General features: G+C 41.0%; 5 protein-coding genes and 1 long non-coding RNA gene across 8 annotated transcripts; 1 reads left to right on the top strand and 5 right to left on the bottom strand.

The window, feature by feature from the left end:
• Positions 1-1,354: 1,354 nt before the first annotated feature.
• Positions 1,355-4,326, bottom strand: LOC145698344 (uncharacterized). Of its 2 annotated transcripts, none has more exons than XM_081775553.1 (10): positions 4,296-4,326; positions 3,906-4,058; positions 2,904-3,859; positions 2,700-2,866; positions 2,417-2,660; positions 2,117-2,367; positions 2,004-2,072; positions 1,827-1,959; positions 1,605-1,781; positions 1,355-1,564 (listed from the first exon to the last, which is right to left on the bottom strand). In XM_081775553.1, the coding sequence occupies exons 2-10, from the start codon at positions 4,025-4,027 to the stop codon at positions 1,521-1,523; spliced, it is 2,163 nt and encodes a 720-aa protein (XP_081631679.1). In that variant the 5' UTR covers positions 4,028-4,058; positions 4,296-4,326; the 3' UTR covers positions 1,355-1,520. The 2 variants fall into 2 exon arrangements, with proteins under 2 accessions (XP_081631679.1, XP_081631672.1); XM_081775546.1 differs by having other exon boundaries at positions 1,357-1,564; positions 2,117-2,376.
• On the bottom strand, positions 4,093-8,622 carry LOC145698361 (uncharacterized). The gene is made up of 8 exons (XM_081775564.1): positions 7,832-8,622; positions 7,710-7,786; positions 7,576-7,666; positions 7,448-7,513; positions 7,191-7,331; positions 4,710-4,745; positions 4,433-4,608; positions 4,093-4,320 (listed from the first exon to the last, which is right to left on the bottom strand). The coding sequence occupies exons 1-8, from the start codon at positions 8,610-8,612 to the stop codon at positions 4,300-4,302; spliced, it is 1,389 nt and encodes a 462-aa protein (XP_081631690.1). The 5' UTR covers positions 8,613-8,622; the 3' UTR covers positions 4,093-4,299.
• Positions 8,623-8,650: 28 nt separating this feature from the next.
• LOC145695440 (uncharacterized) lies at positions 8,651-11,271 on the bottom strand. Its single transcript, XM_081772426.1, has 7 exons — positions 10,975-11,271; positions 10,880-10,934; positions 10,691-10,748; positions 10,450-10,610; positions 9,866-10,059; positions 9,320-9,821; positions 8,651-9,271 (listed from the first exon to the last, which is right to left on the bottom strand). Exons 2-7 carry the CDS (start codon positions 10,884-10,886, stop codon positions 9,195-9,197), a joined length of 999 nt encoding a protein of 332 aa, XP_081628552.1. The 5' UTR covers positions 10,887-10,934; positions 10,975-11,271; the 3' UTR covers positions 8,651-9,194.
• Positions 11,272-11,364: 93 nt separating this feature from the next.
• LOC145695438 (uncharacterized) lies at positions 11,365-14,018 on the bottom strand. 2 transcript variants are annotated; one of them, XM_081772422.1, is made up of 6 exons: positions 13,840-14,018; positions 13,047-13,204; positions 12,890-13,003; positions 12,783-12,846; positions 12,347-12,639; positions 11,365-12,303 (listed from the first exon to the last, which is right to left on the bottom strand). In XM_081772422.1, the coding sequence occupies exons 1-6, from the start codon at positions 13,982-13,984 to the stop codon at positions 12,007-12,009; spliced, it is 1,071 nt and encodes a 356-aa protein (XP_081628548.1). In that variant the 5' UTR covers positions 13,985-14,018; the 3' UTR covers positions 11,365-12,006. The 2 variants fall into 2 exon arrangements, with proteins under 2 accessions (XP_081628548.1, XP_081628549.1); XM_081772423.1 differs by having other exon boundaries at positions 12,347-12,582.
• Position 14,019: 1 nt separating this feature from the next.
• LOC145695424 (importin-13-like) lies at positions 14,020-18,489 on the bottom strand. Its single transcript, XM_081772409.1, has 16 exons — positions 18,304-18,489; positions 17,951-18,086; positions 17,771-17,907; positions 17,528-17,725; positions 17,364-17,477; positions 17,156-17,252; positions 16,776-17,052; positions 16,385-16,734; positions 16,062-16,340; positions 15,885-16,019; positions 15,671-15,840; positions 15,469-15,630; positions 15,321-15,423; positions 15,043-15,278; positions 14,738-14,931; positions 14,020-14,690 (listed from the first exon to the last, which is right to left on the bottom strand). The coding sequence occupies exons 1-16, from the start codon at positions 18,448-18,450 to the stop codon at positions 14,609-14,611; spliced, it is 2,817 nt and encodes a 938-aa protein (XP_081628535.1). The 5' UTR covers positions 18,451-18,489; the 3' UTR covers positions 14,020-14,608.
• A 441-nt stretch (positions 18,490-18,930) lies between these two features.
• Positions 18,931-19,479, top strand: LOC145706060 (uncharacterized). The gene is made up of 3 exons (XR_014134649.1): positions 18,931-19,071; positions 19,117-19,232; positions 19,280-19,479. It is a non-coding gene; the product is annotated as an uncharacterized LOC145706060 (long non-coding RNA).
• The last annotated feature ends 24 nt before the right edge of the window (positions 19,480-19,503 follow it).

Below are 19,503 nucleotides of genomic sequence, written 5' to 3'. Positions count from 1 at the left end.
CTTGAGTTTCCTCTATTTCAGTGTGTTGCAAAATTGGTAAAAGAATAAGGGCAAAAGTCTATTATCCGATTCAAAGGTTAAACAGTTGTACAGGTAGTCGATAAAATCTTGATTTATAAAGAATAAACAATTACTGAAATTTTGTAGAAGCAGTTACAGAGCAATAAAATTAAAGGTCATTACTGGCTCTATCCCGTGAGGGAAGATTTTCGAAAGCAATCTAGTGATTTGGATCGAATTTAAATAGTGGTTTAAGATCGGGCTTCTTGAATAAAAATCAAGTGAATTTAATTATATGCATTTCGGAGCCTGTCTGGCTGCTTTCCGCGGCACTTGAAATTTCACTTTCGAGTGGGCTTTATCATTTCGTCAATGTAGACTGGTAGACTGGAGAAACTTGAAATTTTTGGGAAGAGCACTTGTTAATGAATTCGGAAATCTCGAGCCTACCAAAAACAACAATCATCTTCACTTGCCAAGTTCGCGAGAAGCGTACTTTGTTTTGACATGGAAATTTGGATTTGATTTTGGAAGCGCTTATCTTTATTTAGGGAAGCTTTGCGAATGTTTGGCTGTTCCGAAAGAACTGTAATTACCTCCTTCGCATTTGAATATTAAAAATATGGCATCAATTCGTAAGACGCCCGTTATTCGAAAACGACAAGGATCAGGATGGATTTAGGCGAGATTTGAAAAGTTATATCGCGGGCGCCATATTCAGAAATTACGCGATTTTCGTGGATTTGTAAACGCGCAAATCATTTCGCCGGTTGTGGGAGAAATAACGGAAGCGATTATACAATTTTGGAAGGCGTTGGTTTCCTCAAGCACCTGGTTTCATCTCGGTTTTGGGCCCACCTGTCTGTCTAGCGTGAATATTAGGCATCTTTATATACAACTTTCTATGGCCGCCAAAAGTTCCACAAGAAATCGAAGCCGGAATGTCCGACTTCACGGAAACACAAATGCGAACACCTTCCGGTCCATATTTCGGCTATTTCGCAACGCCTTTGTTAAATTTTTCACATTTTTACATAGCCATCCAAACAACCATTCCCGCCCCTCAAGTTAGATTTTTCGAAATGTTTTTGGTACTCAAATTTTTTTGTTGGCACAATTCCTGGTTAGGATTGAATGGTAAATCTATAAAAACTGGCAGAGCAGCGCAAATTGAGCATTTTAAGGCTTCTCAAGCGCTTTGATCAAGAATCTTTCATGAGCTTTAATTTTGGCCCCATATTTTTCTGCTTCGCTTGGCAATCATGGTATATAATTGAGACCTGCAACAAGAGAAACAATTTTCTCAAGCTATTTTCGAACGTTCACAAAAATAACTTTCGGTTTTATAAAATAAATAAATTTATTATTATTAAAAATCTGTGTGTATAAAAATAAAGATTGTCGTATTGACAGAGGGAAGAATAGAACTTATAAACATAAACATTATTTGTTGAATTGGAAGCATTTGAGAAAAAAGGCACATTTTGTTGTTGAAGGGACATTTTTCAAAAGATTCAGGTTCAATGGCGATTGTGGAAGACGATACCGTTGTATCCTACGTTTTCTAGTGCTTTGTTAGAGAAAGTTTTTATAGGATTTTGTACCTTGGATGTTATGTAGTCTTTCATCAAGTCTCTGAAGCGACTGCTCAATCTGTGCTTCTTCCATCGAGATTGTCGTCGTAGCTGGATTCAACACGGTCATTATTCGATCGTTGGGAATACCCTGCTGCGCCAAATGCTCAGCTACGAGGAAGGCTTGGTTGGAATCAAGAACATGCGCTAGAAAAGTGTTCTACAGAAAAGTTTCTCAGATCTAATGCTTACCAGAATGCGGACGGGTCTTGGACATTGTTGGATTACTCGATGGTTTTGGTCGGTAAACCGTTGAACTCTTTGGTCGTTTTTGTTGCTGACTTTCTAGCACGGCTCGTACTCGCTCCCAGAGCCAGTTGATATCCTGAAAGTAAAATTTAATGCCTTTTTAGACATGAAAGAGCATACATTATCAGTTGGAGTTCGGTTGAGAGCAGGTTCTGGTGAGATTTCTACACTTCCGATATTGATATTGGTCTAAAATTCAAATGAAAATCAAGGAAGACAAGCCACTTTCTTACCTGATTGTTGGAGTTAATCATCATTCGCTGATCAGGCCTGGACTGCTTCGGGTGCATGACTTTAACTGGATTCGTCACAGGGGCTGTTTTCTTCGTTCTCAAAATCTGTGTCCTTGAAATCAACGGCTTAGGAACTGTCGGTGGCATTGGCGTTCTCGAGACTGGATCTGGTCGAGGGACTTTGGGAGGTGCTGGTTGGTACTGAGGATAGTCAGTTTTAAGCTGAGTGCCTGATGATGGGAACGGTGTCACTGAATAAGCTAAACGAAATGAGCAAAAATTTCAGTAATAAAGAGTTACCAGAATGATAAGATTGCATTTGCGATGGAGGCGGTTGAGGAGTAACGGTCACTTTTGGCGCCTTCTTTGCTTTCTTCACTTTTGACGGTGCTTTTGAACTCGGCGAGCTTGATTTCGTCGAGCTCTTCTTGTCGATCGAACTCTTCGAGTTTTTCAGCTTGACTCGACGGGGATTCTTTTTCTTAGTCTTTTCTTCGGCTGTTACTGCTTTACCATCAGCACCAAATTCAGCGGTTGTGTTATCCTGAAGCCATTATTGATAGTTTCAGCTGAAAGAACTTACGTTGTAATACAGCTTGTCCCATCGCACGTTTCTTGGAGCCTCCACTTTTTCATCCTCGACAGCTTTTTTCGACATCTCCAATGAGTCCCGAATTGATGCTGCGATGATGCCACGATTTCCTGCTGCTGAAACGACTCTTCTCTGAGACCTCTTCTTTTTCAGAATTCCTAAAAAATCAAGCTGATGAAAACAAGGAGGAAATACCTTTTGGCTGTATAGCTGTCACTTTCGGAACCTCCTCAACAGTCTCGTTGATCCTCGACATTGAGTTGAATTCAATAACTGATTCAGCCTTTATAGATGAGTCAGAGAGCTTCTTCAACAAATTTTGCTTCCTCGGATCGACTGCGTTAGGTCTGCTTCCATTCGGAGGCGATGGGACTTGAACTGTCGCTGTCACTGTTACTGGTGGAGCTGGCTTGACGATTTTCACAGGCGCATCCTCCACTTCTGGGGTTGAGCAGCGGTTGATAACGAGGTGAGCTTTTTCTGGCTCGACATCAAAGGTTTCGTTTTCATTCGTTTCTTGAATCGTTTCATCCTCGATTGATTCTGCTTGATCATCGTCTGATGAATCCTCTACCTCGTCGATTTCATCTTCTACCGAGGCATCTTTATAGGAATCTTCTTCTGGTGGAACGCGACGATCGGAATCATTCCATGCTGATTTAGGCTTTGGATAGAGAGGTGGCTTCGGAACGAAATCAGAAAGCTCCTGAACTTCTTGTGAATGCCTTCGTCGCACTGCTGCTTGTCTTGAGCTTGGCATCGGATTCGGGATCTCTTCTCTTTTCGTCGCCGAAGGAGTTCTAGCGCGCTTAGTCAGATTGTCGAAATAAGCTTTTCTCGATTGAGCAGCTTTGATGGCATCTTCTTCTGTTAAATCTTTTCGGCCAGAAGCAAAGGGACTTTGGAAGCGGGTGTCAGACAAACTGTGTAAATTCTGCTGTACATTGAGTTCCGGAGCGGTGTAGCTCTTCTGCAGTAGCGGCGAACCAAATCGACGGCGCATGGGGATCATTCCACGCTGGTATCGCTCGGTCACATCACGCTGGCGTTCTCGACGCTTTTGCAGTTCAGATTTACGGGCGGCTTCCTCTTTGGCTTCCATCTGAGCTCGGCGGTCTTGCAAAGCGCGCCGCCTCCGTGATGTTTCCCGACTAGAAAGAGCACAATCACAACCCGTTCCTAATTGAGTTATCTTACCTGAGCTGGCGCGCTCGCTCTCTGTCGATATTCCGCGCTTCCATCTGGCTTTTGGTGATATTGACGGCGTAAACGTGTCCGCCGACTCTCACAGTCTGCGGACCCTGGCCATATATTGTCATTTACGTCCTGTTCGAGTCTTATTCAAGCCATCTGAAAACAGTTAAATCGTTACACTTTGTTAAAGATCTGTAAATTGAGTTTAGTTACATGTGAGCAGGTGAAAGTTGATATTAAATTATTTCTACCAAAATGAATAAATCCTAAAGGAAAAATGTGATTTTTGTATGATTCTTTAGAATGCCGCGTTTTTACTTTGAAAATTGACTTTTGAAGTGACTTAGGATAAATAATGCCCAACAGTATTTTTTACAAAAAAAGAATTTTTACCAATTCAGTGCCGCCGAGATTTTCTCTTAGTTCCGGTTTCAAAATCGATTTGTTGCGTTAAAACTAATGACATGAAATTCCACGAATTAACTAACAAATAATACTCTAGAAACTCTAGAAAACATTGAAACCAGTGCCTCGCGTGCCTTTTTCTCCCTGTAATCGCGGTTAGACCTCGAATTACTGCGAGATCTACTGCGCCTAGAGCGCTTGCGGTCCTTTTTGGAGCTCTTTTTAGAACGAGATCTCGACCGTGAGCGAGAACGCGTGCGCTGTCGTCTACGGGCCGGGGATGAGTACCTCGATGATTCCTTTTGCTCGGTTTTTGGTTGAAATTAACGTGGAATCCCAACTTTACCACATTGAAGTTGATAATCTTTTAAATGCTTATCGTATCTTCCAAAAACCATTCCTGAGATTCATCGTCTGTACTTGAGCTATCCTCCGACCCTACAAAAACTGTTAAAAAATTCAATCTTGCTACCCTCTGTCTCATCTGACAGTCATATGGACGGAAAAAATCCAAATTTGAAAAAAACTTTTTTTTTGGAACTTCAATTTTTCATTGCTACCATCGAATTCCCCATATTTGAAAACCTAGAAAAAAATTATTTGTTTAGACAGGAGGTCTTCTAAATCTTTTCTAACTATTATTTAAAAGAGCAAAAATGCCCTTCAGGAAAAGCTTCTTTTGAGAGGGTTGCCGGATTTTTTCTTTTGATTTCTTTATTGGTTCATCAAGAGACAAGTCTAGGACAGTCGGCAAACCAAAGAAAATAAGAAAGTTTCGATGTCTTCATGCTTAAAATAGGCATTTAAAAACGTGAAATTCGTCAAAAACAACGAGAAACGTGAAAAAACGCTGGACGGTCAGTAATCGGCATTCTATTGAGCAAAAAAAGTCGAACAAGTCAAAGGGAAGATATTTCGATATAAATGCCTATCGAAATATATTTATATATATTAATCTTTTAGATCTCCTCTTTCAATATACACAGATTCGACTATTTCGCCTTTTTTCAATCAAATGAATTATCTAGGCTTCTTCGAAACCCAGCACGACTAATTTTTCAAGAAAATTATTATTTTTGAATGCTTAAAAATAACCATTTATTTCAAAGATGGTCAAAATCTTGGGGCCTCCAGTCTGATTTTTCTCGTGCTGGTTCAAATAGAGTCACTTATCATGTGCACAAAATTTCATGCGTTTTGAAGTGCAGCGCGACTATTAAAAGTATAAATTATTAGATAAGCTTTTATCAGCGCTAGAATCTGATTTTTTCGAGCCTCCAAGCTAATTCCTCTTAACCGAAGTTTGGTTACTGTCAGGTACCCGCATGCAAAATTTCATACAATTCGAGACGCAGCGCGACCCTTTTTGACTTAATTGTATCGAAATTTTATAAAAATAGCCATTTATAAGTAAGTTTTGGCCCTAGAATCCGATTTTTAAAGGCCTCCAATCTAATTTTTGGAAAGCGAAGTAAACTGAGTACATTCTATCATATTGCAAAATTTCAATCGATTTGAGGCGCAGCGCGACCATTTTTTTACAAAAAATAATAATTATAACCACTATAAAGTAAGTTATCAAAGAAAATTGATCGCGCTGCGTCTCAAATCGATTAAAATTTTGTAGACAGATAGAAAACACTCATTTTACCACGCTTGAGAGAAATTGGGTTGGAGGCCCTCCAAATTTTGATCCTCGGGCCAAAATAAAATTATAAATGCCTATTTCTTTAAATTTTTTGTAAAAAAATGGTCGCGCTGCGCCTCAAATCGATTGAAATTTTGCAATATGATAGAATGTACTCAGTTTACTTCGCTTTCCAAAAATTAGATTGGAGGCCTTTAAAAATCGGATTCTAGGGCCAAAACTTACTTATAAATGGCTATTTTTATAAAATTTCGATACAATTAAGTCAAAAAGGGTCGCGCTGCGTCTCGAATTGTATGAAATTTTGCATGCGGGTACCTGACAGTAACCAAACTTCGGTTAAGAGGAATTAGCTTGGAGGCTCGAAAAAATCAGATTCTAGCGCTGATAAAAGCTTATCTAATAATTTATACTTTTAATAGTCGCGCTGCACTTCAAAACGCATGAAATTTTGTGCACATGATAAGTGACTCTATTTGAACCAGCACGAGAAAAATCAGACTGGAGGCCCCAAGATTTTGACCATCTTTGAAATAAATGGTTATTTTTAAGCATTCAAAAATAATAATTTTCTTGAAAAATTAGTCGTGCTGGGTTTCGAAGAAGCCTAGATAATTCATTTGATTGAAAAAAGGCGAAATAGTCGAATCTGTGTATATTGAAAGAGGAGATCTAAAAGATTAATATATATAAATATATTTCGATAGGCATTTATATCGAAATATCTTCCCTTTGACTTGTTCGACTTTTTTTGCTCAATAGAATGCCGATTACTGACCGTCCAGCGTTTTTTCACGTTTCTCGTTGTTTTTGACGAATTTCACGTTTTTAAATGCCTATTTTAAGCATGAAGACATCGAAACTTTCTTATTTTCTTTGGTTTGCCGACTGTCCTAGATTTGTCTCTTGATGAACCAATAAAGAAATCAAAAGAAAAAATCCGGCAACCCTCTCAAAAGAAGCTTTTCCTGAAGGGCATTTTTGCTCTTTTAAATAATAGTTAGAAAAGATTTAGAAGACCTCCTGTCTAAACAAATAATTTTTTTCTAGGTTTTCAAATATGGGGAATTCGATGGTAGCAATGAAAAATTGAAGTTCCAAAAAAAAAGTTTTTTTCAAATTTGGATTTTTTCCGTCCTATGGGTACTGAACTGCTACTGATTGTCGATCAAGACAAGTTCATGTTAACCCTCACTCTCTCTGTTTTACATGCTACTCTGGATAGTCTCTCCTACCTATGTTGAATTGCTTAAGTCGCTTTCTTTGCTCACGATCAAAGATTTTGCGCTTTTTACGGATTTTTTCAGAGTCGACGGACCAGTCGGAGTCATTTTTATCAGACTCCTCATCATCAGAGTCATCCGAGGAGCCGGAGCCTAGAAAATCATCATAGAAGAGCCGAGACAAAATAGTCAATAAGGATGATAGTCGCAAAAACGTAAACTCGGTGATTGTTGGTGGATAAATGGAAATAGTGGTGGTTTGAACTTACCGTAACCCATCAGTCCACCTAACCCTGCCGAATTTTGGCTTTTAGAGGTGTTTTGCCCCGAGCTGGCTGAAATCAAGCTTTCATCTCCATCATTCAAGTAGCTCAGCTGCTACGAAAAAATGACCTACCTCGGCTGAGAGCGTTGCGACAAATTTTACCGATAAAATCATCCGTTACCGAAAGGAGAATGTTTTGAAGAGAAGAGCGTAGAATATCAGTCTGTAATTCAACAGGGAAGATAACGACCAGTTACTCACGTTACCTTGACATCCTGGATTTGTTCCGGGGTTAACTTACGAATGAGGACATCTTCTGAGTCAGACAATTCTGGATCGGATTCTAAAAAATCAATTAAAAAAGCATTCATGCTTCTCATGAAGTTACCCTGTTGATCTTTCGATAATTTTCGAACTTCTTCTTTCCAATCTTCTTCCTCTTCTTCTTCATTTTCATCAGAACTAGCGTCAGCAAGCTTCTGAAGGTCTTCGTTTTGGTGCGTTTCCATTTCTTTTAGGTCCTCAACTGGCTTTGTCGACTGAATTCGTGCGATTTCTTCTTTCATCCACTTGGGCAAGTTTTTCGCCTGATCAGGATCGGCAGTTAGATCCTTTGGAATTTGATTTCTTTGCGGAGTCGGGCGATTCTGAGAGTAAGAGTTATTATGACTTGGTCGTCGCTGAGTGGGAGCATTGTGTCTTTGTGGATTGAATTGCGGCTCAAAGCGAGGGGTATTTTGAAAGCGAGGCTGATTCTGTTGCTGGTGATTCTGCTGGTAATTGCCTCTTCCGGGATGATTTCCTCCATGTCTTGGGCGTTGTTGATATGAATGGTTGCCATTAAATCCTCGAGGCTGGTACTGCTGATGCTGGTCCTGGTGATTAGGCCACATTCCACCCCGATTTTGATGATTTCTTTGTTGTTGCTGCTGCTGTTGGAGTTGCATTTGACGCTGATACTCCTGACGCTGCTTTTGAGCTTCCCATTGCGCTTGCTGCTGTCGCTGTTGCTCATCGTATTCTTGTTTTCGCTGCTGAGCTACGGCCCAGTGACGCGCTTGGAGAGCCAGGCTGTTGAGCTCTGGTTGAGGAACAGATTGCGCCTCTTCAGAAGCTCCAGTAGATTGAAGCTGCTGGAGCAAAAGTTGTTGAACTGCTCGTTGATCCATTACAAGCTCATTACTGAAACAATAATTCCTGAGTTGAGTTCTCGGTATTAATATTTTCATGATCGCAAAGAAAATACTTTGAAGTTGCAAAACACACAGTAAGGCACATGAACACGATTTAACACTCACTGTTCGGGTCACTTACTGTCGCTCATTATTTTTCTTTTAATTGAAGGTATTCAAAATTTTTATTCATACTGTTTGTTTAAATTGAAGGAGATAAGGAAGCTTGAGCACTTTCAGTAGGGCATATATTACATTTGGACATGGTGTAACTTAGCAATGTACTTGACTGATTTGGACAATCAGTACTGTATAAATAATTTTGGTCTCTTTAATTCTAAACTGATCAAATTAATAGATGAATAGTCTAACCGCTCTTAGCATATTAGAGTACGAGTCGCATTTATACTGTTAGGCTTGAATAAATAGATATTCAGATCGAAGAAGAAAGTGCTGTAGTCAAGATGAAAATTTTGGAATTGTAATGTAACTGAAAGAAAAAAAAAGAAATGGAAAAGCAGAATTTTGAAATTGAGATGGATGGTGAATTTTGCTGGTGGCATGAAAAGAAGAGTCTTCCTATTGTGGGACGACAAGTGGTGGGAGGTTGAGACTTTGAAGAGGAATCTTGAGTCGTGGGAACTTTGGGACGAATTCTGAAAGAAAAGTTAGCAAAGAGATCATGTACATGTAAAGGATCTCACCTAGGCAGAATTTCTTGAAGCTCTCGACATCTCTATCATCGGGGTCCAGCCCCTCGATGTTGTCGACCGGAGTGAAGACATTTTCCATCTCTTCTTCCTCTCGCTTCTCTTGTGCCCGGCGCTCGGCCTCTTCTTCTTCGATCTTTTGCTTCGCTCTTCGTTCCGCTTCCAATTTCGCCTCTTCCTGCTTCTTCAGTTCTTCTTTGCGCTGCTTTGCTGCTTGTTTCTTCTTCTTTTTCTTCAATCTTTTTGCCTCTTCCGCTTTTTTCTCAGCTTCCTCTGCAGCAATAACTTCTTCTGCGATAATCTGGTGCACAGGCATTTTGTCTTTCGCATCTTTCTGCGCGTCGAGACGATCTTTGATCGCCGTACGCAGCCAACTCTGGACTGAGTTGAGGGAGGCATTTGTCGGAGTGTTTTTCAGCTTTTTCTCTTGACACATGTTTAGAATATCTTCATAAGCGCAATCTATCCATTCGCGTTTGCCGTCATAGTCGCCATCCTAAAGAAACTGATAGCAAAAAGTCTGAGAATCACGACTCTTACGCATGTTTCGATATTTTTGGACGATGTGGAACTACGAACTGGCCGCAAATCCATGGCCGTGCTGAAGCTGAAAGGCATTCTCTTCGCAGTCTTTGCCTGTGGCGTCCCAGTCCGACTATCTTTCTGGCTGCTTACGGTCGATCTCGAGCTCAACGTCGGTGATGACGATTCATCCCCTTGCTGTCTCGATGACGCTAAATAATCATTACTTATTTCATTCCCGCCAGTTGAATGAGTTTTACGTGGAACGGATTAATTATACCCGTAGATCGCAAAAGATCCGAGAAAAATTGATCATCGAAAACCCAGGCGCCCATGCTTTATTTTTTTAGAATTCTCTCTGTTACAGAGATATTGTAATTTTTGTGCAATTGTCTCGGAAAGCTTAGCGCAGCTTTATGGGAAAAGGTGTGAATTCTTCACCACGTGACGTCTAGTTGCGTCCAGTTTCTGTCCAAGAACTGTGGGCTGAACTTTTTTGCGAAAGTAAGAAGATCATTTATGTCACTTATACACCCAAACGACTCGAAAATATGATAATAAACTAACTTCTGTAGTCCTCTATGATTTCACAGAAAACTCACCATTATTTGGGTTCGAACAAATCTTCTCGCATTTTGGCTCTACACACTGCCCGGATGCCTGTTTTCTCTTTTCGAGCTTTTTCCTGAGTCTGGCCCTTGCTTGCTCATCTCTGAAGTTTCCTCTCTGATTCGGCGTATTCCCGAGCAACTCACAATGAACACTAAAATCGTGCTCACTAATGTCCTTCTCCCAGGACTGGAATTTGTTCCGATCCGAATCGCTTATTTCAAGTTTATTTACCAGTGGCATGGGTGATGCTCGCTGAAATGATCGTGCCCGTGCTCGCCGTCCTCGTGGTCTGAAATTGATAAAGTAAGATAGCCAGCAGGATTTCGTCTGCGACTATTTGTAAACTTGTTGTTTTGGAATCAGTTGATACCGCATACCGGTCGGTCGCCAAGTGATCATCGATCATTGATAAGAACTTACCAGACATACAAGTGTGATGCTCATGTGTCTCACTTTTGGCACTTTCCTTCTTGGGCTAAAAAACCATATTTTTGAATGTTCAATTCTTTCCCTACCGTCGTGTTCCCATTACTATTAGCAGCGGCAACCGGACGCGCCGCTTTGTCCTTGCATTTGCCATTGTCCTTGGTGGGCGTGCTCTTGTTGAGCTTGCTCTTCTCCACGATATTCTTGAAAAGTTCGCCTGTCGATTTCTCAGGACTGGCAACTTTTTTCTTTGGGGAGTTATTGAGTAGTTCATTAGGAATGTCCGAAGGAGCGGGGCTTAGACCAAGCTTCTTTTTGTGCTTGGCATCAATTTTGCGGGCCTCCTTTTTGCCAGAAGAGGCTGCGAACTTTTCCTCCAACACTTTCTTCTAAAAGGCCTCTCAATTTGACATAAAACGCTAGCCTATCTCTTTATTTCAAAATTTAAAATGATTTAAAAGAGATTTTAAAAGCCTATCCCATATTTCGATAGCTTCGTCAGTATCTGCTTCGCTTGAAGTGAAAGGCTCTTCTGATTCGGTGGAAAGCGAAGTTTCTGTGGAGGAAGTCTCGTAGTCGTCTGGATTGAGACCCTGGCTGATGAGCTGTTTTCTTCGCCGCTTCCTCTTGATATGTTTCTGGAGGAGCTCGTCATCGCTGTTGGGATCACTGCTCTGGGCGGCACGGTATTCTTCGAGGCACTTGCTGACTTCTCTAGAGAGGCCCTCGTGCACAAGCATCATCTTTTAAACTCGCTCTCGACGGACTCCATATCCTCTTCAAACTCTTCCTCGTCAGTTTCCTCTATTTCGTCTTCTTCTTCTGATAGAACGTCGGACAAGGTATCTGTGCAATCGGAGCTGTTGCTGTCGTTCAAAAGCTTGTGGTAGTTAAAAAATAATTCGTCTAAAACTTCCTCGGGCCCATCCCACGGAATATCAATGTAATCATCGTCTTCGATCATTACACTCATCTTATAGGGCGAATCTTTAACGATATGACAAGATAAACCGTCAATTTTCGACCTTACTTGTGATAAGCGCTGAATTCTCTAGCTAATTAAATTGTTGTCCTGAAAGATCCTTGTTGTTATCTAATACTAGAAATGTTTTAAACAATTTTTAACTACGTCCCAAATTTTCATTTCCCTCTTCTTCCTCCTCATAGTCGGATTCCTCTTCGTCATCCGCGTCCGTGCTTTCTTCGTCCGAGTAAAAGTGCCACTCTTCAGTGAGAAAGTTGGACAAGTAATTTGATTTTCTCCCATACGTTCCTATAGGAACATCGTCGAGGTATCGGCAGTTTTCTGGATCTCGGTCGTTCGCGGCCTTGTTCATTTCTTCCTCGAATTTGCGATAACGACGCATTGTTCCACGAACGTTCCAGCTGTCCAGCTCGTCTACTGGTGCCACTTCGCCCTGGAAAATAATCCGTGTGTTGTATCGCAAAATAGTTTCTTACCAGACTAACTTGGACAGCGTTGGAGATTGTTCTCAAGCGTTCTTGAATGTCAATGTGAGCGTAAATCGCGCGATGGAAGATGCACGTCGACTGCGTTTGCCAATGAACACTGCAGATCTCCTCCATCGGACGGAGCAGAATGGAGGCTGCACGCGAGACGAGCATGTACTTTTCCCAGTAGCCGAGCGCTTGGCGGAGAAAGGTGCTGTCCGACCAGGGGAGTTTGGCGTGGTTCACTAATGACAGTCCCAAACGATTCTGCCCCGATTTGCGAACTTTGCTCAGAGATTGCACTGCGGAACAAAGTCGTCAATTATATTAAATTTCAAATAATAATCTAGCTACCTAACGTATACAGTATATGTATACGGTAAACTACAAAATATAATGGAATAAATGAAGGTTGATAAATGAGGAAACGAAGTTTGGAACCAACCTATGAGACGTTGTTTACATTGAAGAACGTATTTCTGAGCTTGTGCGTCGATTCTTTGCAGAAGCTGAAGAAACCGTTATTTTTTGGTATTTTGAATTGAAAATTACCTGGACAGAATCCTCATCCGCACATATATGAGCGCAATTAACAAGCTCGGCTTGACTGACAACAAGATTTTCGATCGCATCTACGAGGCCATCTTCGCTGTCTTCGTATATTCTCTGAAGGTCTTGTAAACAACCATAGAACGATGGATATTCTTACCTGATATAAACTGTCCAAGGCGAGTTTGAGCCTCGTCCAGCAGGATTTGATGTGGCTCTTGTCGTTAGGAAGATAGAGTGGCTTTGGCATGAGTCTGCCGTGCTCGTCCGTTTCTCCGTCCGCAGTTAGATTTCCAATCCCGTCGAAATTGTTGTTTTCTAAACTCATTTTCAGTAATTTGGCGGAGAAGAGCAAGTAGGAACTGAGTAAAGTAAAACTAACTGAAGCGGAGAGGATTAATATTGCGATGCTGAATTCGTTCATCTAATTGAACGTAATTATATCTAAGGATACATTCTTCTCTTTAGAATTATTATATAACGTCCTCCGGTATCTGGAAACCGATTTCCCAAAAAGCAAAAGTATAATACCCTGAGTTTTTGTCACTTTCACAGAAAAGTAAGTGAAGAAAAGGCAACATGAAAATGTTGTTGAGATGGAGCGCCGATATCGCTACCGTAAAAATTAACAGAAGCCCTTGAATTTATCTTTCCACTTGTAAGATGGAGTTCTTTCGAGACCCATATCTGCCGTCGATCTCCACAATATTTCATGTTGCTTTTTGTTCACTTGCTTTTCGGTTAAAGTCGCAATACCTCCAAGTATTGCTTCTTTTTGATGCTATGATCTTATAGATAAGGATAAGTATACTTTGGAGTATAGGAAAAGATCTTTTTTATGAAGAACAAAAAATTCAAATTGAAAGAACTCGATCAACCTCAGACTCGTGGGAAGTCTCTGAGACATTTTTGTTATTCTGATACCGTGGTTATCAATAAAATAATGTTCGTACCTAAACAGGCGTCACAGAGCCATGCTTTGCTGATATGTGCTTCTGATCTGTTCTTGTCTTTCTTGTGATTGATGATGGAATACTGCGGGCCAGGCTGCCTGCAGAATATGCACAGCCTCGGTGCGGAAGGAATCTCACCATCCATTTCTGAAATAATCAGAATCTAATTAGATAAATCTATCAGTTTTCGCTTTTTCTTCATTGTTTCACACAGTTACTTTCAGATTCTTGAAACAGTGGATTTAGTAGAGAGCTAATCGTTTTTAAAAAGGAACAATAATTTAGAGTAGAATGAAAAGATCGTCTTCTGGCAACTGGAAGAATAATAATAACTAAATATGCGTAATTCTCTACGAACTAGAAAGAAACTTGTTTTGATGCAAAGATGCTAAATTTCTACGAATCGAAGACTGATACAAATTGGTGCATCAAACATAAACGAGTGTAAGTTTGGTTGATTATCTTTTCAATGAAAAGAGTACAGTAGAATTCTAGCTAGATAATAGTGTGATTCTTGTTTTACAGAACATAACTGGAACTAATTAATTCAATTTTTGATTTAATTGATGATGACTTTTTTATTTTATTTATCGGACTTTTTTCTTTTATTATTAGAGCAGTGTTTTTGTGTCTCGTCTTGACAAAGCTGGTCTTTGTTTTTTTATTACAGAAGTAGTAAGTAAAGTTGGGTAAAACTGTGTATGGCAGCGTCTCGGAGTTAGCGGATGTAGTTGAGAGAGTATGGATGGGTGAACTTGGCAGGAAGTTTCTAACTGACTCCATGGAGGCCACGGGCGAGCATGGAGAATTGCGTGCAAATCTCGCGAACTTTTCGCTTGTTCGTTCTTTCTCTGATGCGAAAATTTTTATAAAGAAACGCATTTTTTAGGCAAATTACCGTATTAATTGCTGTATAAAATGATTTCGCTGGGCTTCCGTCTCTTTGCCATTTGCGGCTTCAAATTTTTTAATGCGCTCGTTTTTCCAAAAATTCATCCACTGCGAGAAAACGGTCACGTTTGGCTTCGACAGTGCAAATAGTCCATCGGCTATAAAGTCCAATAACTGCCGTCCAGCGTTGCCCGTGATGTTCTAAAGCGGAAAAGAGTAAATAAGCGGGCTTAATGAAAACAATGGTGCTTTTGAGTTTTTTGTCGGGACTCCGATGAGTCAGAAAAACACGACTTTTAATAAAGAACTTACGTCCATCAGCGCCAGAAGCCACGCCTGGCCAAAGTGAGTGATCATCTCTTGCAAAGATGCTTGCCTTGAAGCCTCTGTAATGAGTGAAATGGCCGCTTTGACGACTGGCGGCTCGCAGAAGTAGAGTCCACTGTGGCTCAGTTTTCCGGCATGTTCCATCATGGACATGCCTTCGATTGGAGGAAGCGCGGCGAGTATAAATGGCGTCTTTTTGCGGATCAGATTAGCGTATAAATCTGAAGAGTAAATAAACTGTTGTTGGAAGTGAGTAACTGTACCTAGTGAGGATGAAACTATATCAGGATTGTGAGGAAGACCTCCGGCTTTGGTGAGATGCTGTAAGTGACAGGATATACATTGAAGGAGTTTATGGCATTCAGGCTAAAAGCGATGATAGAGGATATGAATGATACAATTTTTCTGTACCTGCTTGACATCAGAATAGACAGAAATGATTTGCTGAATTATTTCAACTAATGCAGATGAGTTGGGAGTGATTTGAACTAGGAGTTCAGTGATTGGCGTGACGAAAACAGTGGCGTGGTCCATCATCGTTTTGATGGATTTGTCGAAGAACTGGGTGACAACCTGAGCAATGTTGAGAAAAGAAAATCAATTCGAGACTCACGTGTATAGTTTCTGCATCTTCGAAGTATCGTTTAACAACTTCTTTTAAAAGAGGAATCATTTTTTCGAGCACCAGCGCGGCGGGACGCTGATTTACGACGATGATATTTCCAGCATCGTCTTGTTTCGCTCTGTCGAGCGTCGATTGTAAGTGTGATAGTAGTGAAATGTCTGAACAAGAATTTGAGCTATCGCTTTTTTATGGTACGAAGTACCTTCGATAAGAGCTGCTCTGTTTTGTTGTGTCGGTTGTTGTTGGCAGAGTTGCTCAACGCGCACCACATATCGTGCAATAACGAGTTCAAGTTGCTTCAAGCATTCATCTTCTTGCAAAGCGGAAAGTACGTGACCTGCACGCGAGGGTTAACTTTATTCAAAGAAGAAGGATTTACCTATAGATTGGACGAGCCAGCCGGACTCTTGTCCTTTGAGATGCCCAACATGAAGAGCATCGCGCATGGCAACAACGAGTTCAATTGAGAGTGTGCCCTTGGTGAAGCATTCGCAGAATCGACACTCGCGCGTGATGCGCTTGAGGGTTAATACAGCAGTAAGCGCGAGGGAAGGATCGCGCAGGCCAGGAATGACGATAGGTAACAGCACGGGCAGATACTCGGTGCGGTAGGTCAGCCACTCGGCTAAAGCGCCGACCGTGTACATGCAAGTTTCAGCTTAAAAAAGAGATAAAAAGGGGAAATGGACTAGTTAGGCTTACCAAGATACTGATTAGTCATATCAAGCTTAGGTAAAATGTTGACTACTGGAGTCATAAAGTCGCCCTCTGCATCGCACGACTCGACAATCGAATAGAAGCAGAAAAGCAGACTCTCCACAATGCCCCAATCGTAGTTGGGCATTTGACTACACTGACGAACGAGAATGTCGACGAGAAATTGAAGCATTCCGGGGCCGAGTAAATTAAAAATGTACATAAGAGTGTCGGAAACGTCAATCCGATAGACTCGATACTGCTCTTTTTCTTCAGCTGACCATTTCGACATGTCGGGATGTTTGCATTTCACGACTAGTTTGTCTACAAGCGTGAAAAACAGCGTATGGATAAACCTAGAAATCGGTTAGAAAGGCGCTTCAAAAGCACACGAAACCTTCCCCAATTCTGCTGTCTCTGCTGGTCCATGGCATCAAACTCGTCCTGCAACGAGTACCAAAAGGAGAACGAAATTGGACTTGCCGCTTCTTCAGTGGGATACTGCAAAGGAAATGAGGTAATTTTGAGGACCATTTGGATGAGCTGCGCGCCGAAGGGTTCAATCTTCGCCAGTAACAAACGAGTATGATGCTCGCACAGAGCGCACACAATTTTCGATATGCCGAGGAGGCTTTCTTGGTCTTGATTTTTTATGGCTTCATTTAGCAATGGATCTAAAGCAAATATTATTCTGGGGAGACTCATCGCATAACAAAATATTAAAAAAACAAGAAGTCTTTTTTGTTTTTCTGAAGGAAACTTATCTCTGTGACTTACCAAGAGCAAGAACCTTGGGGAAAATCGCCTCTATCGACGCGGGATAAGCATGAGTGTGGGCTGAATTGAGAGCAGCTAGAATTCCCTCGACTGATACCTGAAACATTATGGTACTGTTTGACTGTTTGTTAAACTGCTCAGGCGCCTCGCGGGACGGAGGATCCATCGATAAGTCAACAATAAATACTCAATTTTCAAAGTTACTTACTTCAAACAATTCTCGTTGACGGATAAAATCAAAACATAAGGAAACGTGGTTGGTAGTCAAATCGGGAGGTAGCTCGAGAACTAGCCAGCTGGCCAGGCATTTTAGCGCTTTTTCCTGAAAAAAATTTTGTTTCATCTCTTATTTCAACCCTAAGAATCTCCTACCTTCGCACAATTATCACTGGAAGCATCTGTTAAAATCTGCAGCAGAAGGGCAAGAACTTGTTCTGCACCCTTCGTTAAACCGACCCGAACATCTCGTCGAGTTGCTTTGTCAAGTCGGGAGGTTTGTAATTCTTCTGGCAAGACGGTGAGAATTTCTAGCAAGGCGATGAACTTTTGAACCATTGTAGCTCCGGCAAACTAAACTGAGGTTGATTTTTCTTGTCTTGAAATTGAGAGTTTTACATCGACGTTCTTCAGTGTATGGATAATATCATTGACAGCTGTATCCCAATATCCAGTAACTAGATGGAGGACGAGAGCAGCAAGAGCAACGCATGTTCTTGTGAGCACGATTTTCGGGCCTGTTGCATAGCGAAACACTAGAGTTTCGATTAGAAAGTGTATTTCTCCGGTGAAAAGGACCTGTTTCCATGAGAGTCTGGCGAAGATCAGCAATTTGTTCCTGTGGAATTTCATTCCAGCAGTTGGCAATTTTGTAATGAAGCACATTTGCGCCAAAATACTGTACTTCTACGGAATATGCACTGTTTAAAAGCTGTCATAGGTTCATAAAACCGTGATATATAAAGATTTAGTCTGTTGGGAATCCTGATTTGGGATCGAGAAGCCGCTTGCGGCTTTGAGGGACTAAATTTATTAGCCGCGTGGAACCGCAAGCGGCTTCTCGATATCTCGAGTAATCACTTTCGTCTATAAATTCGATCAGAAAAAGATCGTCTATTTCGTGACATCGGGTTTTCGGTGAACATGTCCTGGAAGCACCAATTCCAGGCGGATTTATCTCGTTGCGCTTTGATCAACCATTTCTGGGCAGCATCCTTGTTCTGTGGATTCGGATCATTGTACAGTGACTCGAGGGCTGCTTGTATGTGTACCAAGGTTATTTCCCCGGTCGGTTCCATTTATTTTTCATTACCAATTTTTCCGATCTAAGATAATTAGCATTTTAGTTAAAATAATTATGAACGTAAAATTAATCGACGTGGTTATTTTACAGAATACGCCATGGAATTTCTAGAATTCGAGAGGAAAAAATCACTTTCTGCGCGATTGACGAATTTTCGAGGCTATTTGGGGATCGGCCAATCAGAATTCTGCGCCGCTGCGCTCGCGCTTTTCGATCGCAATTATTTCACTGTTTTAGAGTGTCTCTAGATTCATTTATGGTGTGTATTTTTGAAAAACGAAGGGAAGAGAATGTTTTTGGAGAAACTCTTCGGCGAAAAAATTGGAAATTTTGGCTTTTCCTTCAAGTTTTATCGATTTTCGATCGATAGTGAGAGCTTTAGTTTCCTAAAACATCAAAATTTTAAAATTATATTTATCGAATCTTCAGGAATTTGAAGATTTTTCTTTAGCGTATCTGTAATATCCCGTCTTTCTTTTCTTTCTTTAAATGTTTTTCAGGAATTCAACTTTAACGTTTCTCTGTGATAGAATGTTGTCGAAACTCGCCCGCCCCACCCTCGCTCGACGATCTCTCATGGAGTTCTCCTGGCAATCCAACTACAATGTTGCCACCAGTAAGATCTTCATTACCTTTAATCCCTTTGAATGCCCCCTTTCAGACCGAGGAGCCATGCGAGTCAAGAACTTCGGCTGGTACGGTCAGGTCGCCATGATGATGATCGCCCCATTCATGGTCTACAAGATCCCCATGACCACTTGCGGTCAGAACTTCCAGGTAACAGAAGAGCTTTTGAGGCCGTCAAGTAACAAACCGAATTTAAGATCTGGCGACACCAGAAGGCATGGAAATCCTACGGTATCCACCGATTCGAAGACTAAAAAGAACATTCTCCTCAAATTCCCTGTTTTCATAAGAAGCCTGAACATAAGTTCAACTCTCTATTTATTGAGCAACTGCAGTTTAGCTATTTTACTGTATAATTGCTCACAATAAACAATAAATTCGCCCCATTTCGGAGAAACTTTTCCCTTCCTGATTCTTCTCT

This window comes from Oikopleura dioica, chromosome 1 (genome assembly GCF_907165135.1).
Source record: "Oikopleura dioica chromosome 1, OKI2018_I68_1.0, whole genome shotgun sequence".
In the NCBI taxonomy this organism is placed as follows: Eukaryota; Metazoa; Chordata; class Appendicularia; order Copelata; family Oikopleuridae; genus Oikopleura; species Oikopleura dioica.
Note: the sequence above shows the minus strand (reverse complement) of the source record. Positions and strands in the feature narration are given on the sequence as shown.